Source organism: Melospiza georgiana, chromosome 12 (assembly GCF_028018845.1).
Source record: "Melospiza georgiana isolate bMelGeo1 chromosome 12, bMelGeo1.pri, whole genome shotgun sequence".
Taxonomy (NCBI): domain Eukaryota; kingdom Metazoa; phylum Chordata; class Aves; order Passeriformes; family Passerellidae; genus Melospiza; species Melospiza georgiana.
Genome location: NC_080441.1, coordinates 18,067,161 through 18,093,773, shown reverse-complemented (window position 1 = coordinate 18,093,773; position 26,613 = coordinate 18,067,161). Strand labels below are relative to the sequence as shown.

General features: G+C 45.6%; 1 protein-coding gene across 2 annotated transcripts in view; it reads left to right on the top strand.

Moving 5' to 3' along the window:
- LOC131088533 (vascular endothelial growth factor receptor kdr-like) overlaps positions 1-26,269 on the top strand; it is a 131,427-nt gene extending 105,158 nt beyond the window's left edge. For both annotated transcript variants that reach the window (XM_058032664.1, XM_058032663.1), the window contains exons 21-30: positions 187-352; positions 897-994; positions 2,764-2,886; positions 2,981-3,092; positions 7,585-7,684; positions 8,292-8,397; positions 9,485-9,609; positions 9,845-9,923; positions 12,438-12,532; positions 20,967-26,269. In XM_058032664.1, the coding sequence (XP_057888647.1) occupies positions 187-352; positions 897-994; positions 2,764-2,886; positions 2,981-3,092; positions 7,585-7,684; positions 8,292-8,397; positions 9,485-9,609; positions 9,845-9,923; positions 12,438-12,532; positions 20,967-21,171 (1,209 nt within the window). In that variant the 3' untranslated portion in view covers positions 21,172-26,269. The remainder of the gene's footprint in view (positions 1-186; positions 353-896; positions 995-2,763; positions 2,887-2,980; positions 3,093-7,584; positions 7,685-8,291; positions 8,398-9,484; positions 9,610-9,844; positions 9,924-12,437; positions 12,533-20,966) is intronic.
- Positions 26,270-26,613: the final 344 nt, after the last annotated feature.

Below are 26,613 nucleotides of genomic sequence, written 5' to 3'. Positions count from 1 at the left end.
CAGGCTTTATAATTTATAGTTAGAACTAATAAAGCCTGGTTTCCCATTTATTCCCACTTCAGGAAATATAATGTCCAAACATGCTCATCTTCAGAGGACCCTTTCTCCTTATAACATTGTCACATATTTTGAAAGCTCAAGCATTGCATCATACAAAGCTAAAAGTTTGGTTTATGCCATTTCTAGTCCCAGGAAAACTCTGACCAAGCAGAGAAGAGTCTGGATGAGTCCAACAGTGACTTGACTGAACTGATCAAGAGGCGCCTCGAGAGTGTGGCCAGCACAGGCAGCTCTGCCAGCTCAGGATTCATTGAAGATAAGAGTTACAGTGACTCAGAAGATGATGAAGAAGGTAAAAGAACCCTATCTCATCCCAAATCTTTTATTGGGAAGACTTCTGTCACTTGGCTAGTGCCACACACACTGTCACACACTTTACAAGCCCTTACATGGCTTGCCTTGTTCCTGAAATCCCAAATTCTCCCTCTTGCCTGTTCCCCACTCCAACTTTCTCACAAAAAGAGAGATCTGCATTGTGTACAAAAGCTACTCCTGTGGTGTGAGAGGAGAAATAGCAATGTTTTACCAGACTTGGGAGGTCACTCTGTCCCAGGGCTCTTGTCTATAAAGCTTCCCTCACTCCAGCCTGAGGTGTTGTTTCCCCATAGCTAAATGAGTGGCTAATGGATGAGGGAACTTTGTTAATCTCTCCTCTGTCTCTGGGTCAGTGGTTGCTCCCCCAGAGCTGTAACCCTGCAGAGATCCCACACCCAGCACAGTGTGTGGGGCTGGGGCCATCAGCCCTCAAGTGGCACCAGTGGCAACCAGCTCTGGAGCTGTGCCATGTCTCTGCCACGTTTGTGCCACGTTTTTGCCACATTTCTGATCTCTCCTAGATGCTGAGGATCTGTACAAGAGGCCCTTGACTCTGGAGGATCTGATCTGCTACAGCTTCCAGGTGGCAAAAGGCATGGAGTTCCTCGCCTCCCGAAAAGTGAGCTCATTAAAGTCTTCTTGCAGAGTATCTGATGTGAAGGAACCCAAACACACTCTTGACTCTGAGAAATCTGCTTTTTGCTCTTCTGTTAGAGTGCTGGAGATCACGTTAGCTCTGGTGGTTAAGCAGTAATTAGCACTGAAGGGGTTGTGGAAGAACATTCATCATGTTCTTGGCTGCAGGGATTGGCATCTGCAGCAGGAGGGTTTAGATAGAAGGAGTGAAGTTCTCAGAAACAGTGAGACAATTTGTGGAACTGCCTCATAAATAAACACAGAAAAGCTTGTAGAGAAAGCTCCTTTTAGTGTGGTGAACAACACCACTACTGAAAAATGAGGAGGGAGTATCCAGTTATTCCTTTGGTTTGTCAGAGGTGTTGGGGACTGTCAGCAAAGTCAGCAGTGCTTGGATAAACAGGAAACAGTTTGTCCCTGTGGAAGAGCTTTTCAGGTAAATTCAGTGTAATCCACAGGCCAAAGTGTGCACACAAGTGAGCCTCACTCACACACAGCCACCAGGGTGTTGGTTTTCCCAGCTTTTACAGAGATGGGGCAACTGAGAGGCACTTTAAAAGGTTTTATTCCATTATCAGTCTCAATGAATAGTGAGACACAAGAGATGTAAAACTCAATGCCATTCCATCAGAAGCCACCCTATTTCCTGGTTACAATACCTTGGAAATGTTTTTCCCAAGCCTATTAGCTTTTGCCACACAATGCTGCTATTACTCCTAACACCAATCACCTATATTTTACCCCATGTGGTCCTGCTACAATGCATCTTTCACAGTTCTAATTCTCTAAATATCTGATCTTTTTGCAAGACCATATTCTGAAACTTGTTGAAACTTGTTTCTAGTTCAATCTCTGTCTCAGTGTTATCTCTATTCTATGGCTTTCCTAAGTTAGCACACCTTATCTCAGAGTTTGCATACAGATGTACAAGACTGTGTTGTGACTGTGTTCACAGGGTCTCAGGTTGAGGGAAGAGATGAGGATCTGACTCCATCTTTCAGAAGGCTGATTTATTATTTTATGATATATATTACATTAAAACTATACTAAAAGAATAGAGGAAAGGATTTCACCAGAAGGTTAGCTAAGAATAGAATAGCAAAGAAAGATAACAAAGGCTCTGTCTCAGATTCTCTGTCCGAGCAAGTTGGGCTGTGATTGGCCATTAATTAGAAACACCCACATGAGACCAATCCCAGATGCACCTGTTGCATTCCACACCAGCAGATAATCATTGTTTACATTTTTGTTCCTGAGGCCTCTCAGCTTCTCAGGAGGAAAAATCCTAAGGAAAGGATTTTTCATAAAAGATGTCTGTGACACTGTGTGAGCTTTCTGTCAGGTTTTGAGAATTCTTTACAAATCCATTTCCCACACAGGGCAGCCCCCAGAAACCCTGAGTGGGGTTATCCCACCTCACACCCTCCTGAACCTGCACTGGCAAATGTAGCTGCAGCTGTTTTTTGGCCTGTCCTTCCCAAATAATGAGAAAATAGTGCTCCCTTCCTTGTTGTAACTGCAAAAGTTATTTCAGACAGAACAATCAGAAAACTGACTCTAGTGTTGGTTTGTTCCCTGAGTTATTCCCCCTTTTGCACATCCCAGTGTATTTGGAGCAGATTCCCACTCATTCTCTGAGCTGCTCCCAGTGCAGTTCATTTCTTTCCCCACTCCCAAAGAATCTCTCCTGCCTCCAGCTGGAGCAGGGGCTCCTTGCCCAGCCCCCTGTGACCCTGTGTCCCTCCCTGGCAGTGCATCCATCGGGATCTGGCAGCCAGGAACATTCTCCTGTCCGAGAACAACGTGGTCAAGATCTGTGACTTCGGCCTCGCCAGGGACATCTACAAAGACCCCGACTACGTACGGAAAGGAGATGTGAGTGCAAGAAGCTTCAGTGGTTACCCTCAAGCTGGGCTTGGGCAGACCAATAACAGGAGATCTGATAACTTGTTGTGTCTCTGGCTTTTAGGCACGGCTTCCCCTCAAGTGGATGGCTCCAGAAGCTATTTTTGACAAAATTTACACCACGCAGAGCGACGTGTGGTCTTTCGGAGTGCTGCTGTGGGAAATATTTTCTCTAGGTAAGAACGGTTTCAAACCCTTTTTGTTCCCACCTAATTTATGGCTGCTTAGCTAAGAAAAGCTTTTAACAAAAGGTGATCATATGGGGCAGTGCTTCTGTCTCATTGGGATGAGTGCACAGTGCAAACCAGGTGTAAAATAAAGCCAATTTCAATGAGAACTCCACCTGACCAAGGACATGAAAACACTGGGGAGGGGGATCAAAAATCCAAAATCCCGGACCTAACATTTGTACCCACTGAAAGCAACAGAGCCCAGAGATAAAATGCAAGCCTCTGCTGCTGGGAGGAGTGGGAGATTTCTTGGAGAACAATGAGAAGTTTCCCATCAAACCCCACCTGCTTCAGGGAACCCCAGAGCTGCAGGCTCACCCTGCTGTAGGCACAGTGGCTCAGCCCATGTAGCATGAACCCACATGATATTTTATCCCAGCTTGATCATCCACCCCACAAAACCTAAGATTTTCTAGGTAAGAAAAATCTCCTGGCAGCAGCAGCTGTTGGGTTGTGCAGGGGCAGTGCTGGGCTCAGCCTAAACCCTTTTGGCAGCAGACCAAGGGTGGAACGTGGGCTCTTGTGGCTGCATCATTTGCAAGCCACAACATTTCTAAAAGAATAATAATGATGTTCTTTATGTAGTTGAGATGTCATCCCAGGATGCTGTGAGAAATCTCAGCCTCTCTGAGCTCTGGTTTCTGTCCAGCAGATAAAGCTGTGAGACCAACACAAGCAGCCCTACAGACACTTGGACTGTGCTGCTCTCAGATTCTCCTTGCAGAGGGGCAACATTTGTTTTCCTGAGGGAATTTAGGAATGTCAGCTCTGGCTTTTTAATCAGCATTTGCAGACAAAAGAAAACAAGAAGCATTGTCAACTTAAGCTGCTGGATTTTAAAGCAAACTCTAATCTGCTTCTATCTTTGGTTCATGGATCAGTTGAAATTAATGATTGGGCTCAAGATGCCAAGTGAAAATGCAAAGTCTGGAGCTGTTTCTATCCTAATCTTTACTTAGGGCTGGCTGCAAAATCATAACCTGCTCTCAGTCCAAGTCTTTGATTTGGACTTTCCCTGCTCCACATCTGCACACCAAGCAGAAAGTTCACACTTGAGTGGTTGAAACAAGTGGCAGCTGCTGCTTTCCCTGGGGCTCAGCCGTGGTTTTGGGTATTGTTATTTTGGGGTGAGCCCTCCATGGCTCTGTAACAGCATCACTTACTGCAGGTGTAGCAGCAGCAGAGGAAGGCAAAGCACCAGGAGTGCCCTGGTTTTATCAGATTATTCAGGGAGATGCTTTAGCATCAGCATCCAGAGGCACACTCAGGGACAGGCTCTCCACTGGGAACCAAAGGGATGGAATGCTGATGAATCCAAGGGGCACTGCAGGAACAAACTTTGTATCAGTCCCAAAGGTCCTGACAGAATTTAACAGATGGCCTTTAATACTGAACACTAATACAAATTAAAATCCAGTCCGTGAAATTCACCTCTATTTTAATCTATTTTTTAAAAAAACTTGTTATCTGGGTTCTTTTAGCCCCTTTCTTGGCACTGTCCCCTTCTGAATTTGGCACCTCCCAGATGGCTCCAGGGGCTGCCACCCGTGCAGCAGCCCCTGCCCTGCCTGTGACGTAGATCACAAACTGCTTTTGCACTTGGTGGCACAGGCTCAAAACCACTCATTTTCTCTGAGAGGGTTTTTCATCCAGCTCATCCAGGCATGCCTGTGGTTTGGCACTGCTCACATCTGCAGCTCAAATGATAAATATTTAATTAAGGATTTGTGTCACTGATTGAATTCTGTCATATAAAAGTTTTACAGATCATTGAGAGCCATGAGATGGAAGTTATTTGTCGTTGCCACAGGGTGTGTTTTGGCTCCCATTTACAGCTGCTGCTCTCACTGGGTCCCACAGGCTGAACACCCTCTAAAAAAGGGAAAAATACTGATTGGGAAAATGCAGAGTGTAGTTTGTGTTGTGAAGGACAATAGGCTGCCTGCAGAAAGGCTGCATCTGCTTTGGTGATACACAGGGAAATCAGGACTTGAGGGAGTATTAATTTCCATCTGGGGCTGAGTTTGCAATGAGCTTTAAATTATTCCAGTGGGGTCAGCACACCTCGTGTCAGGTGGTGCCAGCAGTGTTTAACACATCCTGAAATCACTAATGGTACAGAATGTCAGTGTCTCCTGGAATTTCAATGTGCACTGTTCCAAAAGCAATCAGAGATAATTATGTAAACAAGCAGTGCCTGGTAGTAACATCAGCATCTCATTATCCCACTAAAATAAAACCAAGATCAAAAGAGGGCTCCCATATCCAATGCATGCCACATCTTTGAGCATTTTGAAGGAGATTTCCCCTAAGGAAAACATCATGTGTAGGCCTTACACCATATGTTCCAGCCTACATTTCTCCCAAGCTGTCTCAGCATTCCAAATCCAAGTTATCAGACTGATCCCATAGTCCAGATAAAGACAGTGCTGAGTGGAAGTGGGAAAGGGAGAGTTCCTTGCTTTTATGATGTGAGCTGCCTCCAGCTGGTAGGAGGCCAGCACTGGCCAAAATATAAATTACTAAAAGATCCTGCAATCAAAAATTAATCATAGAATGTTCAGGGGTTGGAAGGAATCTTCAAGATTATTTAGTCCCAACCCCTCCTGCCATGGGCAGGACACCTCCTGCCAGCTAAACCAGGCTGCTCAAGGCTTTATCCAACCTGGTTTGGAACACTGCCAGGGTTGGGGCATCCACAACCTCCCTGGGCACCCTGTGTCAGGGCCTCACCAGTCCCCAGTAAAATATTTCATCCTAACATTTAACCTAACTGTCCCCCCTTTCAGTTTGTCCCAGTACTCCTTGTCCTATCACTCTTATCCTTTGCCTTCCCTGTATTTGCTCTCACCAACATGTTGCAGTTGATCTGATCTGTGATGAAACCAAAGAGAGAGAGCTCAGACTGTGAGAGCAAGTGGGATTCTCCATCCATGAGATAAGCAGTTAATTCCTGGAATTCTCCATCCATGAGATGAGCAGATAATTCTCAGGTTATTCTGAGCATGACAGGCCAAAGGCAAGACTGGGAAGGAAAATCTGGGTATAAAGCAGAAATGGTGGTGCTGCCTCTCTCCAGCTTACATAACTCCAGGAAACCCTGTCAGTCCTGTGCCCTGGTACTTGCACATCCATGGAATTCAGAAGTGCCGTGGATAAGCATCCCTGGATGTCCTGGGAGCCCATTTGAGCTGAGATTCCTCCTCAGGCAGTGCTGGGCTCTCAGCTCCCCAGTGCAGGCTCTGCTCACTGAGCAGTCAGGCTCACAGAGGAGAACAATTCTGGAGCAGCCACATTTTGGCCCCTTCTTCAGTGCTTTATCCCAAAGATTTCTGCTGTTCTCGTTGTGCCCCCAAGTGCACAGCACATGATGGTGTTTGCAGGAAATATGCAGGAATGTTATAGCCAGTAAATCATACACAGATTCCTCCAGGGCTGGATACAGATTCCATTCAATCTCCCATATTAAGACTTGATGAAATTGTTTCCAAATTCATCATCCAGCCTCTGGGATGCAAAAATGTCCAAGACAAGGGGTATGCTGCACAGGAAGCATTGGCTTGGGGGGGAGGAAGGGAGGGAAGTTACAAATCTTTGTTTTATCCATTGTAGGTTCAGTAGCATTTTAAATCTCAGCTTAGACTTCTTCTGAATTTTACCTGTGAGCTCTGGATTACTCAGATGCCAGAGCACTCTCCCAAACTTTTGTGGGAGTTAACACAAAGGTCCTTCACCGCTTTCAACTTCCACAAAACAATTCCAGTTGCCATGAGCTGTCCTGCCAGGGTTCAGCCAACACTTGAGTGTAAGTGTTGGTAAACATCAGTGAACAGAGTCAGGAAAGCAAACAAGGCTGGAAGGGTGGAAGGTCACTGTCAAGGGAGCCTTCCCTGGAGGATAATGCATCTCCAGTAGCTGGTGAACCAGGAGAGGAGCAACTCCACTCATGGGATTGAACCAAGGTTCTCGTGGTCCTTGGCAGGGGCCAGGTGCCCACAGCCCCTCTGCACCTGCTCACAGGGGCTCTGAGGCCATGAAGGATGAGCAGGAATTGCTCACTGTGTGTATCCTCTCAGGGCAGGATACTGCCAGGGTAACAGCTTGGAAAGCACCAAGGAATCCATTGAACGAGCTGGAACTTTTCTACCACTGACCAAGAGATACTTTAGTCTCAAACTAATCAAGTTTATTTCTCCTCTGCCCTATTTTACCTTGGAGTGGTATCACAAAAGAGGATACAGTGTGATTGAAATCTCTGAAGTGACAGAGCCTGTGACAGGTTTCCAAACAAAAAATGCAGATTGTGAGTGACTGCAACTCCTTCTTCACTCGAGCTCATGTTACTGCCAGGCTCTGGGTGACATCAATGCTCAGCAGAGATCCCCAGGTCTGGGACACAGACTGTGCCACCCTGAAGCCCTCTAATTTCTCCCCCCAGGTGCCTCTCCTTACCCTGGGGTGCAGATAGATGAGGATTTCTGCCGGCGCCTCAAGGAGGGGACCCGGATGAGATCTCCAGAGTATTCCACCCCTGAAGTGTAAGAGCTGCTGGGAGCTGCTGGGAGCTGTACACCTCACAAAAGGGATTGTGGGGAGGGGGAGGAGACCACAGCTGGGTATTTTATGTTCAGTAAAGCTGTGATTGAGTATATTTTGGGTGTCTGACAGCACAGATTAATGCTAACGACAGCCCAAGTCAGCCTGACCTTTGCCAACAAGAAGTTGATCAGATACCCCATGTCAGCTGTAGCTCATGGAGCTACTCATGTGGTACTACATGGAGCTACTCATGTGTACATGCAGCTACTCATGTGTACTACACTACTCATGTAGTTCATGGAGCTCAGACTCCAGATTCTGTGACAGAAACCCAGTACCCATAACCAGGACTTACTTCAGCAGTATCAGCAGGGCCCAGCAGCCAGACTCTAAGTTAGGTGAAAACCAAAATCCTGCAGGCTCAGCTGAGGCAGGAACATGGAAGCAAAAAGCATCCCACATGGAAACTAAACCCGAATTTCAGCACGGGGAGATCTGAACCCCTCTCAATCCAAAGACCCACCCAACCAAGCAGGAGTGGAATGGAAGAGTTTGGAAGCAAAGCTCTCATCCTTTCCCATTCCTAACCCCTGTGTTTTCCTGCAGCTACCAGACCATGCTGGACTGCTGGCACGGGGTGCCCACGGAGCGGCCGACGTTCACCGAGCTGGTGGAGCGCCTGGGGGATCTCCTGCAGGCCAACGTGCAGCAGGTACTGCAGGGCCACCCCTCTGCAAGGAATGTGCATTTGGGGTGTGCATGGGCAGGGTTATTGAACACCACCATGAGATTTCACCTCCTAGCACAGCTCACTAGGAAAATCCCTGCTGGGATGAGTAAAGACAATGTTAACTACTCAGATGTTAACTTTATTTCTGATTTTCTTCACTTCCTGAACTTTGTCTCTCATTTCCAAGTTTATGTTCACCAGTGCTCTTGGGAGCTTTGCAATTATGCAGCTTAAAGCACAGAAAATCAGGTATATAATGATTAATTTCATAATAGTTAAACCAGTTGTTTTCTTCTTCAGTAAAAACAACCAGATCAGTTATGCAATTGTCAATTTAATTGAAGAAGAAATCAAATACTCTCCTCCAGCTCCTTCCTGTTTGTAAACAAATTTAGTGGAGCTGAGTTGAAGAGGGCCCAGTCTGCAATATGAAGAGCTTGAGAGTTTGATTCTATAACCAAAGTAAATTGAGGAGACATAAAAATCATGATAAGGGAATAGGGCACTTAACTGCTTCTCAAAATTAAAAACAAAAAGAAGCACAGGGAAATTTGGACAAATAGTTTCAGGAGCTGAAGGCAGAGTCATTCCTGAGGATTGCTGCAGGGGGTAATGACAATGCAGAGCTCATTACCATGTGCAGCAGCAATTCCTGGGAAGGACAAGAAATTCAGTCCTTTCAGGCTCCCATTTCAAGGCCTGGCTCTTCCCAAGCTCCTGAAGTTGAACAAAACCAAGCAGTTCATGGGCCATTGCTTCTGACCAGGGCTGGAATCTCCCAGCCCATGTTCAGCCACCCCACATCACAGGGTTCCCAGAGTGCCCCAGTTCCCTCACAAAGCCTCCTGCACAGGAATTCTTGGATGAAGTGTGCATTCTACTTCCATAACTTCCACAGGATGTGAGGAACATTATAATCACCTTGAACAAACATCAGAGTTAAGTTAAAACCCAATTTAGTCCTTTCTCATCACAAAGCTCTATAGGATACAACAACCTCTCACATCTGAGATGCAGCACAAAATGAACTTTACCAGCTTTGTGCTCTTTTCTGTTTTTAATTTCACAGGATGGCAAAGACTACATTCCACTGAACATCACCCTGTGTCCTGATGGAGAATCCAACTCCAAAACCTGCCCTGTGGAAGAAAACCTGAACAATGGAGTGAATCGCTGGAGTGCAGTAGAAACTGGGTGAGAAAAGCAGATACAGGGTGGGAGGAAAGAAACATTTCCCTGTCTGATGTCCTCCCTTGGTATGGCTGGTGAAAGAACCAGACAGGTTTGTCAGGGTGTTGGATATTAGACACAAGAGGTGACAAAAGAGAAGTGGTGCAGGACACTGGGCTGTGTGAGGAGGAAACTGAGCTACAGCTGGTGCAGAATCTGCCTGGGCTTGGTGCTGACCCCTTGACTTTCCTGCTTTCAGAAACAACAGCAAGAAGAGACCCCTAAGCGTGAAGACATTTGATGAGGTGCCAGTGGAGAAGGAGAAAGTGATGCATGAGGTAAGAGAGGTGACTGCATCCTTCCCCAGCAGGTTCACAGATCACCAGAAACACTCACTAGAGCTTTTGGAATCATTTGGTAGGAGAGAACTTTAAATCAGGGAGAAGATTTGGCTCTGGCCCCTCACACCCAGGGCTGTGTGACAACAAAGAGGGATCTGCATTTCTCCTAACAAATAATTTAAGGAGCAGCTCACATGTGATTGCCCTGGCTTTGATCAGGCTAAGGAGCTTTATATTCAAGACATATTTCAAGATGTTTTTCCACCATAAGAAAGTGGCAGCTCATTGAAATGAAGTTCTTGGAGGGAAATGTGTCCAGAACACATCCTGGCTGGCCAAGACAGCCAATCACTTAGTGGGGGTGAAGGTGTTCAGTTCTGGGTAGACAAGAACAGGATTCAAGATCCTGATCTTGATTCACACAAAGGGCTTTAACCCTGGGTTTTCCTCACTGCAAGTGAATGTATTTATTGCCAGTTTAATGCCACTGCAGGGTGGGAGAATGTTAAAGGCTTTAATTTTGCTCCAGGGGAAAGCAAAGGCTTGTTTTGTTCCAGAATGAGGGTTCTGCTTGTTGGCTTCCTCTGAAGTTATGGGTGGGATTTTCTTATTTAAAAAATCCCCAAGAACAACTCCTGAATTCCCTCTGTGGTGCAGGCAGCCCCTGGCTGCAGCTCCATGTGCTGCCTCACTGGCACCTTCTGTGTCCCTAAGGAGGACAGGGACATTTCTGCAATGCACAGATGCTCCAGGGGGATCAAAGTTTAGGGAGAAAGCCTGAATCCCTCAGGAATCCTCCTGGCACAGGAAAGCTCCAGCTGAGGGTCCCTCTTGGGCAGAGCCATTCCTCAGAGCAGCTCCCTTGGGAAGGCTCAAGTCTGCAGCTCCAGCTTGTCCTGGCAATATCTCATGTCCTTGCCCAGCACAGCCTATTTGTCATTTGTTCTCTGCTGAGCACAGACTGAGGCCCATTATTGCCTTGTACTTTCCCAGATGGAATTTCTGCCTCTTTATCAATGCATCTCAGGGATTAGCAGGCTTAGAAATTTCCCTGGCTCCTGCATCTTCCCTCTTGCAGGATAAAATCTGTCCCTGTGAATCACACAAAGACATTTGCTAGATCAATGCAGTCTCAAGAGATTATTGCTGCCAGCAGGAGCATTACCTGCCTAAGAGCTCCCTGTTCATTTTCTAATAAACCTTTACATGAGGGGGAAAAGCTTCCAAAAAGGGTGATAATACATCAAGAGATCAGAAATAAATGTGATGTTTCAACAAGGGTCTTTTAAATCCAAATCAGGATGTGATCTGCTTTTGGACAAAGTAAGTGTACTTTGGTTATTGAAGTTTTCTTCATTATCAACCCTGAATAGTCATTAGGTCATTATTTCAAAGAGCTGCCTGAGCTCCCCAAGTGCTCCACCACACCTTCCTGCCATTGTGAATTATCTGCAATCTCTTGGAGATTCTTTTAGCAGAGAGGTGTAAGCAAAATGCAGAACTCCCCAGACAGACTGTTCTAGACCACGTGTTTGAAGGGGAAACAGTCAAGATAAAATCCAGAGACAAGCTGGGTTTTACTGAGGGTTTGACAAACCTCATTAATTCAGGATTTCACTTTATACTTCATAAACTCACTTATAAACTGATCTTATTAACAACTGGTAGATGACCAGAGCATGTAGAAAGAGGCTTTTTCTTGTTATTTATTGTTTGATGAGATTATTTTTTATATCTTGATCAGTTTGACTGGCAAAATCAGACTAAGAGTTTCTCTTCTATGTTGAGGGCTTTTGCTGTCTTGGTTCTGACAAATGCACAGATGTGCAACTTCCCAGCATCACAAAATATTTCAAATGCAAAGAAACACCCAGAGCATTTAATGTTATTAAATAACTTAAAATGAGGACTGTGATGTCTGTGTACTAACTGCAGCCTTAAGACTCAGCTTTAGGTGCAGCAGAAGCACAACCTCAACTTTAATCAAGACAGTTTTGTTGGACAGCTCATTAAAAAATCCATAAAGGCCAGGGCCATCCATCTTTACAAAACACTTGCATTTACAAAATGCTGCTGAACTTCCACTTCCTTCAAATCCCAGTGTTTCTAATTGTGTATTTCCAGTGGGTATTTAAGGAGTTTTTCCTTGGAGGAGCCCAGCCAGAATTATTGGATATATTCTTTATGAATCTCAGTCTATTCATATCTCAGCTATCCTACGTACACGGTGCCCATATGTCATGCTTAATATCAGTTTCAAATTTGAAAATGTCAAATTATTTTTGATATGTTCATTTTAAGGGTGCTCTTTTGGAAATGCAGATCAAAACCTTTAATGTCATAAAAATAAGGGAAACATTCCCAGGCTTCAGAGCAGCATGATCAGGAATTTTTATCTTGGATGAAAACTGATAACACAGGCCTTGATAAAAGAATATCCTGAAGGATTGGTGGCTCCTGCAGCAGTCCCAGGTTCAGATGTCCCTGATGTTCCCTCCTTTTGCTCCCCAGGAGTCTGACAGTGGCATGGTGCTGACCTCAGAGGAGATAAAAAGCCCCAAGAGGTTGGAGATCCGTTCCTGGCCCTATGGGATCATGGCTCTGGCGTGAGTACTCTGGGGGATTTCTTTTTCAGACAGTTCTTCCTTTCAGAGAAATGCTCTTGAAATGTGCAGTTTGGTTTCTGCTGCCAAGAGGAAACCTCTGGATATCCAAGCAAGCTGAGAGGAGATGTCTCTGAATTTCAGCCCCATAAGCAGAAAACCTTGGTGATGTGTTTTAAGATCAAGGGGCAGCAGATTCTGCAAATGGGAGATAATAGGTGGAAAAAATGAGAATACAGAGGTCAAATTTAGCTGTTTGTTCACTGCCTCCCCAGTGTTCTCTCTTAGTGATGGAGCAGAGTTTGAAGAACTTGATTCCTTAATGCAAAAGCTGACATTTGTAATTATACCAGTGTGTGCATTGAAGTCAGACAGAAGGAGTGGCATATCTGCAGTTCATGGGATGTGAGTAAACTTAAAATACTTGTTCACAGCAAAGAGCAGTCCTTTACCAAAGCCCTGATTGCTTCATCATCACTCTGAGACAGAGCTGCAGAGAATTCCCTAAATCCCACCACCCCTGTAATCCCTGGGTGGTGTTGTTCACACCTGCTTTACAAACAGAGGCTGGGACAGGGTTTGCTGTTTGTTTATCCACTCATAGTACAATACAGAAGATTAAAAGCAGATTTTTTGCTTTTTGCTCACAGTTCTTTGTATTTCACTTACAACCACACAGGCAGAGGTGACCCAGTAGTGAAAAACTTCTCCACCTTCCTAACAACATTTACCCATTTTACTGATTCAAATGTCAACATGTGGCATTTCAAAGAATAGCTGCTCAAAATACTAAAAAAATATATTATTATGTGGCAATGAATTCCTTGTCTACTCAGTTAATTAAGCTAATTACAACTTTCCTAGAGTTTTCTCTGAAATCTGCTGAGCTTTGTATGAATTTTCTGTGTACTGAGGAACTCCATGACCTTTCCCAGCAGAGCAGTTGCTTGTTGTACACCAAGTCACCCCTTTTCTGCACTAAAGAGGAGGGAGGGATGAGAAGAAGAAGCCTGGTGCACTTGTGGATATTCTGGGAGAGTTGCCAGGAGAGGGCATGGTCAAGGTGGGGCAGTTCTGGAGGAGGTGACTCTCACTCAGTGGGAAAAGCAGATGGAAAGGGCTTGCCTTGTCTTTTGATGCTTTAGAAGCATCAGTTCCCTGGTGTTTGAGGGCAGGAAAGGAGGAAAAGGGAGAAGAAGAGAGGGGGGAAAGGGAGAAGGAGAGGAAAAGGGAGAAGAAGGGAAGGAAAAGGGAGAAGGAGAGGAGGAAAAGGGAGAAGAAGGGAAGGAAAAGGGAGAAGATTTCCTAAGGAAACATGGACAACACTAACAGGAGCATTAGGATGCTGTGGATTGTCCTGGAAGGCAGTGTGGCCTCAGGAATGTTGTTGCCCAGCAGTATTTTCCCTGTCCCAGGGCTGGAGCTGGAGGGATTAGCAGAGATCCTGATCCATTTCCATGTTTTTATCCCCTGCACACACCCAGAGCATTCCTGCCAGCACAATCCATTGCTATGGAGACCAAATGGCAGCAGCTCAAAAACAGGAGCTGAAATGTCAGGAGCTGCATTACTGTGATGCCTCACCTGGGCTGATTCACCTCTTTGCTGCATGATGTCACACTGACACAAATCCAGCAGCCTCCCTGGTGCCATTTATCCCTCTGAGGATTTCTGTCACCCATCCCTGACAGCTTTTCCCTGTTGCATTTCTCCTGTTTGGATAAAGAGTTGGCACAGGAAGGTTCCCCCTCTGCCCCTTCGAGGCTTTCTCCTGAAAATCTGAGAAGTCAGCACCCAGCCAGATGTGGAAACACAGAAACCCCATAGCAGCCTGTTCTTTAGAGATTTCCAGGAAAACCTTCTGAACTGCCAGCAGGGGAGGCTCTGTGGGGGCAGTGAATCCCTGCCTGGCCCCACCACTGGGCTCTCCCCACTTCCACTCAACATTGCCATGGGGATTCCATCCAGCTCGAGGTTCCTGAGCCCTTCTGTGCCAGCAGAGCCTGCAGACCATCCCAGCAGAGCCTGCAAGGAGCTGTGCTGTTCTCCTGCTGCCACAGCACCCACAGAGCTGTGGCTCTCCCTGCCACGTCCTTCCCTGAGAGTCTGGGCTCCAGCTGAGAAAGATTTTTTGTCAGCTGCCTTTTTTATTTTGAATCTTGCAGACCCTCCTTGGCAGCTCCAACAGTGCAGAGCACCCCAAAGCCCTCTGGACAGGACACCCCTGGGTGCTCCTGCACTGACAAGAGGCCAAACAAGGCTCAAAGCCTGTGGAACATTCTAGAGAGGTCAGAAGAGAGTGTGGGTTTAACAGGGGAGATAAAGTCACCCTTGTTAATGGTGTATCTCTCTCTATCAAAAACATTTACCCTGGATCCTTTTCAAAGTCTTTCTTTGCTAAAACAAAACTGTTCAAAGGCTTAGCATGTTTTCTAAACCAGGGTGGCTGCATTTATTATTTTTGCCAAAATCTCACTGTTTATTTATGCTGCATTCATTCCTCTGTTGAGTTTAAAATTTGCCAACAGCACACACCATGGAGTGTCAGTGTCAAGAGTTTAGTGAGGATGAATCTGATACTCTGGGCCTGGGCTCACTGTTAGGCTGGACTAAGCAAGTCTGAGCTTTTCCTTTTAGAGCAGGAAAGTTCTGGGTGTTTTATGCTGCTGAAGTAGAAAGTCACAGCAGTAGCTGCAGTGGGAGATGGAAAGATTGGCTGGGATAACAACCCTGGAATCAGCATTCAGGGAAGCACAGGGAGCACAGGGGATTTAATGAAGGGCTGACTCTGGTGTCAGCTCCCAGCTCATAATATTATCAGGCTACTGCCAAGCACTGCTTTAAACCTTCCAGAGACTCTATAATCAAGTTATTGTTTAAGATGACAAAAAGATGACTATCTGCTCAGTTGTCCTCCCCCAGCTCTTCCCTTCTCCCCAAACCCAACACCCTGTGCTGCTCAGAAATCCCTGCTTGGTTCTGGCCCAGGCCCACAGCTCAGCTGAGGCCCAGCTGATCCTCCCTGGGCTCTGGATGCTGCACCCACAGCCCAGCTCTGGGCTCTGCCTTTGCCAAAACAAGCTGGGCCCAAGGCAAGGCAGCAACACTGAAATGTGGATTTTGCTCAGCAACAGCAGACAGTCATGTCCAAACACACAGAACACAACAAAAATACAGCCAGGATTAGTCTGGAATCCTTTCTCAGCTTCTCACAGAAACAAGGCATGGAAACATGTTTGCTCCAGGGCAGAATGGAGCTCAGAAATAATAAATACATTTATTGTTGAGCCATGCAGCACCTTGCACTGTTACCTGTCCTCAGGTCTCCAAACTAGAACTTGGAATGAGTAGCTACTCAGGAGTTATGTAAAGCATTTTTTTCCAAGGATTATTCCCTGTGCTTGCAGTAACAAGGACTGGAAGGGGAATTGTGAGAGGCTGTGGGTTTGACTGCAGTGTTTTCCATCCCACTGCTTCTGGACAGGGACAGCTGAGCAGCCTGGCCACACATGTGAGGGGACAGCAGGGTGGATTTGGCCTGGAAAAAGTTTATTATCTGCACTTTGTGTTTGAAAGTGCTTCCAAACAATGAATTCCTGAGCCCAACTCCTCGAGTTCTGCTGCCAGCAGAATGCTGATGCACTGGTGTGCCAGGGGGAACCCAGGATGAAATTCCTCCTGCACAGCACTCAGCTGAAAATGTATTAAAGCAAACTGTGAATCAGTCATAGCTACCAGAAGGAAAAAATAATCCTTTTATTTCTTTAATTGCTGAAAAATTAAAATTTAAAAAAAGAAACAACACTCTTACTCTGAGCCTTATTAAACACCTTTGAAGGCTCCTACAAAGCCCTGAAGCTCCTACATGTTATTAGGAGAGGTAGTCATGAGACAAACTGCTCTACTTGGCAGCAACCAGCCCAGTTTCTCATCTTTCTCCAAACACAGCCTCTGAACATGGCCAGGTTTCCTACATGGACAGAAAAGTCCACTAGTTTTTCCTACTGAGAGCAAAATACCTGGGTTTTTTATGGCAGAGCAGGAGGAGCTGCTGCACTTGGGGCAGGAATCCCTCCCTGCCCAGGGGGATTTTCCTTCTTTCTCCACAGTCCCTTTCAAGTCATTGACCCCAAAGTGTAGATTAACAGAAATTGCCTCCCTCTCACATAAAATAAACAGCTCCACTAATGGTTTCCCAGCTCTTTGATGGTCTCAGTATTTTTCTATCTCCAAAATCTCTGCTTTTGTACAGTAGGAAGAAAAAGCCTCAGCAGGGCACTCAGTCCTTCAAGCTACTGCAGGATTATCCTCTGTGCTATCTTCTAAACAACTTTGGTGCCTTCAGAAAACTAAAATTTTGTGGAAGATTATTTAATATTCAGGCTGTGTCCCCAGACAGGACACCTTGTGCAAGGACAAATGAGTTCTCAGGGTGATCACTGCAATTTGTAAGAGGGTTCCTGGGACCTGTTGAGAAAGGATGAAAGTTTGACAAGAAAGTCTCACAGATATGTGTGCTTGGCAGAAAGATTTTTAAATGTAGAGTCTGATGAAGGAATAGAGTTGGAAGCAAGTTTTGATATAGAAGAAAAGAATTGCTGAGCCTTACTGGATAACCAAGAAGGCAAAGGATGTGTTAGTTAGAAGGGGTTTTTATGGCTTAGAGCAAAGGATAAACCCACCCCAAACAAGAAGAGGTTTTTACCAAGCAGGAAGAGAGCACAGGCAAACAAGCCTGCCAATGTGGCAAGGAGAAAAGAGATCTCAGAATTTTCCACTGCAAGAAAACTGAAAAACAACTTCTATCTTAAACTGTAATGTACTATTAGTGATTGGAGAATAGTAACATGAATATGGTAATTGTAGTAATAACTATAGTATTTATTTATATATATATATATATATATAATAAATACTATATAAATACTATATATATAGTATTTATTATGTGTATTACTATAATTATATATATTTATAACTATAACATATATATATTTCTGTAATTATAGTAATTATGATAGGCTATAGATAATAGTTAAGGTATAGATTGGTTCTACTGTATTAAGATACTCAGCAAAGAAAAGTATATAATGCATTGTAACCAAAAGAAAAGTCTATAATGCACTGTAACCAAAACCAAAGGGTCTCCAGGCCTGCCTGCAGCTGGAGCTGACAGCTGTGGGCACAGCTCTGTCACCCACCACCCTGGGCTGCTGTAACCCCTTGGATACAATAAACTGCATTTTGGAGAGTGCCTGGAGTCCCACATCCCTCATTTAGGCTCTTACCTGCCAAGGGGCCAGGCCAGGAAGGGATTTTGGACCCTGGAGCCCCAAGCACTGAGCACAGCCAAGGCAGGGGCACATTCTGAGGTGCCAAGGACAGATGGAAAGGGAGGAGCAGCCTCATCCCCAGCAGCACAGCTGTGCATGCACAGCAGGCTCTGTCTGTGACAGCAGCATGAAAGGGGAAAATGCAAAGCCCCACAGAGAGCTGTAATTAGGAAATGCACTGAGATGAAAGGAATAGTATTGGAAGTTAATTGCATTTTGGTCTGCCATTAGATAGCAAGTGACACAACTTCCTTCTGACCCAGCCAGCAGCTCTGTCTCTGGAGCAGAGGGGACATTCAGGAGCCCTCCAAAGCCCAGCCTGATCTCAGCTCCAGGCAGAGTTATTTATTCCCAGATATCCAAACTCCTGACCCACAGGGGCAGGAACCCAACAGGAAAACTTGCTGGGAGTCTACAGGGGGCTGGAAATTCCCTTTTAACCCTAATAACCCATAGATATGCAGGTTGGGGGCCAAATTAAAATGATACTTGTGGGAAATGAATTTGTAAAGAATTTTTAAAGTTTACAGAAGGTTTATGTAGCATGTATTTATATGTAAACTTTGAGATAAGAAATGTTGACTTAGAAATGTTATGGAATAGGATAAACATTGTTGAGAGAGAAATAGAAATAAGTTTTAAAGGATGGTTTTGTAAGTAAGACTAGATACTTTAGAGAAAGAGAACTATGAAAGATGTTTTGTAGTAAGACTTATGAGGGGTAGTTTTAAATTATTAGCTTTAAGGCACTTACAGTATCCCCATACTTAAAGCTAATAATTTAAAACTACCCCCCTCAAGCTTCCAAATTAAACTGATGCTCTCAAGCTTCTCCCATGACAACTTTAATACCTGGCAAATTGGAAACCAGAGCATCCATGGAATTGTCTGACACGAGCCAATGGAGCTGAGCAACAAATGAGAATTCCATAAATAAACAAAGTTGTGGTTGCATGGCTCATGGCAGGGAAGTTTATCTGCAGTTTATCTGTGTGTGGAGAATGGACAGCTGCCAAACCTGTAGGATACAAAAGGAGTTTCCACTCCTGTTTCTCTCTGGACAATGAGGTTGTGAAAGCAGAGGGTGCTACATTTTTTGTTGAAGTTCTCAGGGTTACTGTTTATTTTAGAATTTCTGCTCTGCCACTCCACAGGTTTGGTTTCAATGCCTTGTGCAGGTCTAAAAGCACAGAAACAGCAGCTTTGCTCTATAAACTGCAGCAATCCTGGAAGCCAGGCTCATTCTAGGCAGGCAAGACGTGGTGGGCTGGCTCCTACAGCTCAGGCTCACTTCCCAAAGCTGGAGGTGCAAACCTGCCATAGAAAGCCAGCCCAGAACACTGAAATCTGAAATCAGAGCCTGAATTAACCAGCCCATGTCCCACTGCAGCTGGTCAGAGCTCAGCTGTGTGCTGTGACTGAATCTGGCTGCACAAGAGTTTAATGGGTGATGTACAGAACATGAGCACCCACTCTGTGGGTAATTCACAGATGGAGCCTGCAGGCTGCTCCTGTGCAGGAACCACTGCTCTACTCCAGCCAGTGCTCTAACACCTGGGATCTTTCCAGAACCAGCAAAAAAATTATTATTTTTTTTAATATAGTGACAGTGGTTCTGTCAACCAGTGGAAATATCTGCAGCTTGTGGGGAACCTGAAACTTTTGAAAAGTTCCAGATTCAGAGAGAACACAACTTGTAAAGTCCCAGCAGCAGAACCCAGCAGGGCAGATTTACCCTTTCCAGCTGAAAGGAGCTCTGTGTGGCCATTCAATCTGCTCTCTCTGCTGTACCACCCAAAAAACACCTCACACACATAGTTCCCATCCTGGATCTGCCATTTTCCTATTCATGGCTTTGCTGCCCTCCCTCCAGGTGCTGTGTGTGGCTCCTGGCTTTGGTTTGTTCCCTGGAGCAGGAACTGGCTCTGCTTTCTTCCTAAAGCACCCCAGTGAGAGAATGAGCAGCTGCTGGGGGCTGGAAGCACTGCACAAGTGCCAATAAAATGAGTGTAATGAATTATACAATTATTTGATGAACTGTTGACTATTCAGATTTGGTTTAGGGTCATTAAAATGTCACTTGATACTACTTTAAACACATATGAAACACATACACAAAGTGCTTGGGCACTGCCTGGTTTTTAATTCTCCCAGGCACATTCAAGTCATTCTGAGCTGAGGCTTGAGCAGTGCTGTGATGAGTCTGTGGCTGAGGTTCCTTCCCAAGATTAAAGGGTCCTGAGCAAAGTGCAGCAGCTCAGAGGCCACTCTCACACTGGAATCCTTTGGAGCACCCCTCAGTTATCCAGGCCTCTTCCAAGGAGCTGCTCAGTGTCCTGGTTTTGCACCATGGAAGTGCAAACCAAGGTTGACAGAATATAATTTTTAAGGCAGCCTGTGACAGAAAGAACCTTTTGAGTTCTCCACAGCCCTTGCTGTTCCTCAAGGTCACTTTGTCTCAGGGTTCTCCTGCTTTGAACCCTGAGGCTGCCCCATCTGATGGAATTGCTCTGTCCCGTTTTCCATCACCTGGAACAGGGGAAGACAGGAAATAAAAACAGCTGGGATGCTACAAAACACTGCCCTCCAGCAGGTCAGGAATGTTAAAGGGCTGGGGAATATAAAAGGGATTTTGCCCTGCACTGCCTGGGTATGTTCAACACACGCTCCTGCTTTCAGTATTGGTTTAAATTAGAGTCTGCCTGAGATTATTCAGTATTTCATCCCTTATCATGCTTCAAGAAAAGTCATAGCCTTCAGTTCTGCTTTCAGAAAAGTCAAATTTCTACTGACCTGTGTCAGAACAATGAGGGAGGATGTTACTGTGTGTACAGGACAGGTGCCTTTACAAGTAAGGGATCTGTGGTGTACTGAAATGTGGTGAGCTGAAAGGACAGGGCAGCAGAGCTGGAATTACTCCTAAATCTACTTTTAAAACACAGAGTTATTTAAAATACCTCAGTTCCCTCATCCAGTCAGCAAAACTGTCTTACAGAATGCCATAGAAGTAAATAGATATTTTTATATATTTATTTCTTGAAGAAATCATTTTGACCACTGGTTATGGAGACAGGCTGGCTACATCCCCATGTTTGTTCCAACAGGAGGAGAGCTGTCAGCAGGAGCAAGGAATCCATCCTGGCTGACCACGAGACTGTCAAGTACCAGCCAGCAGTGCAGGTGGAAGAGGACACCATGGAGTTCCCCCTGGAGGACTCTGTCCTGCTCCCCATGGACCCCAGCCTGGAGTGCCACAGCCCTCCCCCAGACTACAACTCTGTCATGCACTACTCAGCCCCCCCAGTGTAGGCAGTACCCCAGGGGCTGAGCTCAGCCCTGCCAGGCTCTGCTGTGCCCCAGGGAGCCTGGGTCACACAGGAGGGAGCTCTGCTGGGGTAATGCTTCACATGTTTCTGCTGGCACATCTCAGATGGGATTAGAAACAATTTCAGAGCATCTTCTCTCTTCTCTTTAAAGGCCTATTGCAAGATCTGCAGTGAATTAATGACGTTGTCTGTCAGAATCATAGCAGGAGCTGTAACCCTGAACTGCTGCCACTCCTCCCCCTGGCTGGGGCTGTTCCTTAGCACTGCCAGACCCACAGGTTCCTGCACCCCACTTCACCCCATGAGGGTCATGCCAAGCTGGGTGGGAACATAAGATTCAAGCTGCTGGCCCTGACACATCTGCAGGGATTGGTTAGGCCAGTGCTGGAAGGGATTTGTTGAAAACAGCAGCAGCCACATGAAAGGTTTGGGCTTGGAGAAAAGCTGAGACACCCTTCCTAACTTGGGATTTCACCTCCTGTAAATATTGCTGAAATATTCTGCAATCCAAGCTATTCTGGTTGCAATTTGGATTTAGTAATTTCCACTGCCCAGGGGACAGCATGGCCCAGAGCAGGCTGGTAGTGCCCGTGTGCCTGCTCTTTGGGCAGCAGGGCACACAGTGTGGTTAAACCTGAGCCCCTGGGCTCTCCCCTTGTTCCAACAGCAGTTTATTCTGCAGACATGCAATAGGGATCCTTGCTGGAGATACTCTGCAATGGTTGCAAGGCAAAATCACTGCCTTAAGCAAGAACCTTCTCAACTCAAACAGAACTTCCCAGCTCACACACACTTTTGTGTGAATGTGCAGAAAACTCTCATTACCAGCACAAGAGTTACACAAAAACTCACACACACCCTTGAGGCACCAGCAGGGCAGCAGCATTTTTATGTTTCCTTTCTGCACACAGGCTATTTACTAAAACAACACACAAAACAGAAAATAGCATTTCCTCTGGATTCTGTGGGGATGCCCAAGGGTTTGACCCTGGGGATACTCTCCCTGTTAAGCTGCAAGCCCATGACACACAATTTTTTCTGTCTTGCCAAGGTAAATACTGGTATCAAATGCAAAGCCCTTCCTGGTTCAGGGTAATTCAAAGCTGTTGTTGCAGCAGGACTGAAAGGATCACAAATTCTCCCATGTGAGACACTGACAGTGGGTTTGCCCCTGCCCCAGAGGTGGGGGTGGCAGGGACAGTTACAAGTGTGCCCAGGTGCCCTGTGTGCCCTGTGCATCATCACAGCAGCCTCACAAATCAGCAAACAATCCTTAGCCTTTCATGTGCTCTGTAACAATCAGAGTTGGCTTTAAAATTTAGGAAGGGAAAGGTCTCCAGGCTGCAAGGAGAAAAAATCAGGATGAGCAAGATGTTCACTGACAGTGAGGGCTGTAACCTCCTGAGTTACAAACTGATCTGTAAATGGCTCCCTGTGCAGCTTCCTCTAAGCTCTGCACAACCCTTTCCTTTTCTCCCTTGATTTGACTTCTTCAGTGGAAAAAGAATTTTTTCTCATGATTCAGACTAGAGGAGGATGAAATCCCAGCCTTGCAAAATGATGCTGTTACCTTGGCAAAGACAGCTGCACGCCCTCGCAGCAGCCAAGGAAGTTTTCTGGATGAGTGCTTGCAGTGGGCTGTGCTGAAGGAATCACAAACAAGCCTCAGGTATTATCAAAGGGGAAAACAAATCTCCAAACCCACCCCATGTTAACTGTGAACTCTCAAGCATCTGAAGGATGGGCTCTGGGGAACTGCACTGCTTCTTCTCCTTGACTTCAGAGTCGCTTATAAATCACCTGCAGTCCCTCCAGAGCCCCTGCTCATAGTGCACCTGCTAGATAGGTGTGGGCTGTAGTTGCTTTATGGTCATTTTGCACTGCTTTGTATTTTAGTACCTATGTATTAAGTAGAGCTGGTCAGAGAAGAGAAGAAACTACTGGGAAAGAATTCTGATGAGCCCCAGGAAGCTCACTGGATTGGTTTTCCATCAAACACTGTTAGCTATCTATAGCTCTGATCAATCAACTGATTGATCAATCAATCAGTTCTTGTGGAAATAAATGACTGATGAGGCAAAGGAAGAGAAGGTGCAGCCTGTGTGTGGCTCTGCTGTTGATGCCTCAGCTGGAGATGTTTGTCACTGCACCTTGGGCTGGAGGGTGAGAAAACGGCGCTGAGAAACCTTCACTGAGGAACTCTGAAACGCAGGAACCAAACCTGCAGGTGTGCTCTGTGTTTTGAGGAGCATGGGAAGCTCTGCTCTGCTGGGGGAGCTGAGCACGGGGCCTCCCCTTTCCCCTCTCTGCAGGACGAGCTGCAGGGTAGAGGCACAGGAGCACACCTGGAGCACATCTGGGGAGCGGGGCCATTGGAGTGTGGGGCGCCAGGGCCCTCCCGGCTCTCTGTGACAACCAGCAGCCCTTCTGTGCCACCTGAGGTGGTGGCACAGGCACAGCTCCATGCTCCAGCTGCTTACAGCCCTGGTAGCACTGACAGCCCCACTGAGGGCTCCTCTGCAGGGGCAGAAATGAGAACATCCTGAGCACATCAGCGATGGAAGGGACTGACTGATGTTTGGGCAGCTGTTTCCAATGTTATTTCATGGAAGATTTTTTCCTCCTTATAGTAAATGTAACAATGCCTGAAAAGTATTATTGAACATATTCTATTTTATTTACTAATATTTTGTTTGTCCTTCTCTTGCCTCCCTTAATTTAATTATTGTTATCTTCTTCCAATGATGTATATAGTGTACCCTGTAGCAACAAATATAGTATTTCATTTATATGGTAAAATTTGTAACATTTTAGTCCAAAAAGAAAGAACTACCCAGATGTAACAGAGTTAAGTATTGTACTAAACATTTCACTAATGCTTGCAGGCCAGGCTCCAGTTTACAGTGCCCCATAGTGCCATGGCACAGCAGCTCTCTTGGCTGGGAGTGCCTCTGCCTCTCACTTCTTCTCCATTTATTAGTTTCAGTTAGGAAACAGGAATCTGGAGGAATTTGGCAGGTTTATCTCATTCCTGGAAGTGTCACCATGTGCAGCATGTGTTAAAGGTGAGGGATTCCCACTGCCTGGGTTTTTATTGGAGGCTGGTGGATTGGCTAGAGGATCAGAAGGGGTAAATTGTTTAAATGATGTGATGTTTATTATTTTTTCAAACTTCTCAGGGATTCTTACTCGACTCCTGTCTGCCAGCTGCTTTCTCTAACCTGAGCTCAGTGGGATCTGTATTAACATGTACCTTTGTTCCTTTGATGGTGCTCACTCCTCCTGCTTTTGTGCTCCTGAAGGCCCAGAGAATCAGGGCAAAGGAATTTGGAGCTCTCCATGGAATTTTGTTTTCTCTTCTCCAACAATCACCTCCCACCAGTTGTCCAAGTGCCTTCACCTGCATGTTCTTGTTCAGGCTGGTGTTGTAACCATCTCCTGTCCCCCCTTTTCTCTATTTTTCATTTGTTTCTTGTTATTTGCTCTCCCAGTCCCCTTGGATTGCTTTGCTCTGCCTTTTCCCTAAGATCAGGTGTAGGATCATTTCACTGCTGTTTATCCTGTGCTTGCAGAGGCTGAACTAGATAATCTAAAGTGAGATTTTCACATTAAACCCTCTATATATAGCCAAGGAAAATTAGTTTGTATTAGTTTGTCTGGAAGTTCTTTGTGTCCTTCCCTGAATAGGAGAAGCTTTTTAATCTACTGATTTTTCAATATTGGTGTTTGGAGCAAAATGAAGGCTGGTGACTGTGTGAATGTGATCTTTCCCAGAGTCCTTTCCTCAAACAATGAGGTTTCTGTAAGGTTCTCCCCACAAGAAGGGGATCCCCAGCAAAGTGTATCCCAAGTATCTGCTTGGGATGTCAAGGAAATCAGATAAAACTCAAAGTCTGAGTAAAGGTGTCAAACAAACCCCCTGAGTGCTGCAGGGGAACACACCAGGGCTCTGCTGACACCCCAGTGACACAAAGTCTCCCTCCCTCACCTGCCTGGCCAATGCCAGGACACCCCAGAGCACCCAGGTGTTCCTGTCACTGGATTTGCTCTGTGCTCACTGCAGGAATCTCAGCTGCCAACCAAGCCTGCAGCTGGCCAGGCTGGGTCCTGATGTTTCCCCTCATTTATCCTTCATGTCCTGCCTCACTCTGCAGATTCCATCTGTATGGGGATGTGGGCTGGGCTCCAGGATCCCTAAATCCCACCAGCACCAAGGGGACACACCAGGAACTGCTGCAAACAGTTCCTGTAGCAAACAGCTACAGAGCAAGATAAGCATTATCAGGTTTCCCTGAACACAGGAATTGCTCAGGGTCAGAATCACACTCACAGATCAGCCTAGAGGTTTTTCCTTATCATACAGTGAATTAAAAACACAAAAGGCAGCAATAATTCTTTTTCTCCTCCCTGAAAATGTAATGGCCAAATGCTGGGTTCCATTTTCCTGGGTTTTTACTACACCACAAAAGAACAGAAAGAATTTTGCCAATGTCACAGCACCAGCACCAACTTGCACAGGTGAAATTCAGGGAGGAGTTTGGGATTTGGGCCTCTCAGGAGTCAGGCAGTACAGGGGACTGTGGAGGTGCTGAACCCAAGCACTGGGTGGTTTGTTTGACATTGTTATTTCCATTTCTGTGAATACAGAATGGAAAACCTGCTGGCCTGGGTCAGTTGGGACCACAAGGGTGACAGGGAGAACAATGTGGGATGCACTGAGCACTGTCCTGTTCTCCTGGTAGCACTAAATTCATTTTTCCTTAGACCTTGAGTTGTCAAAGCAGCCACTGACAACTGGGAAAAAACAGAAACTTGGGACCTACAGAAATAAACGAAGGAAAACTGGGGAAAGCCAGGAACTTGGGACTTACAGAAATAAACTATAAAAAGTCCCAAGTCCCAGGAACTTGGGACTTACAGAAATAAACCAAGTGCCATGTTCAAACCACCAAGGAATGTTTGTCTGCCATGTTCCTGTCTGCCTGAAGAATGTATGCACTGAAAACAACGCTTTCTTATGTAGTCAAAAATTGTACTGTATCTATTAACCAAAAAAATAAAAAAGATTCTATATTTATACAGCCCAGGGCTCCTCTGTGTCATCTCTTGGTTTGAAAAGTGTTGTCCTTGAAGCAGAATAAAAATAAATAATGCAACAATTTTGAGAGACTTTTGCAAGGCATAGATCTCATCCAAATTTCTACAGGGGGTTCCAAAGTTAGGACAGAGGCTGCCACACTGCTCAGAGGGAGCTGCCCACTGCATTCGCTTTAAAGATTCACAGACCTCTGAAAAAAATGGGCAATTTGCTGCAGAAATGCACCAAACCAGCCTCTGCCAAGAACAGCCTGTGGAACACAGACATTGTGTCTGGTTACTGCTAAGATATCTCAATAAATGGGGCTGAGAGAGAAGAGAGAATCAC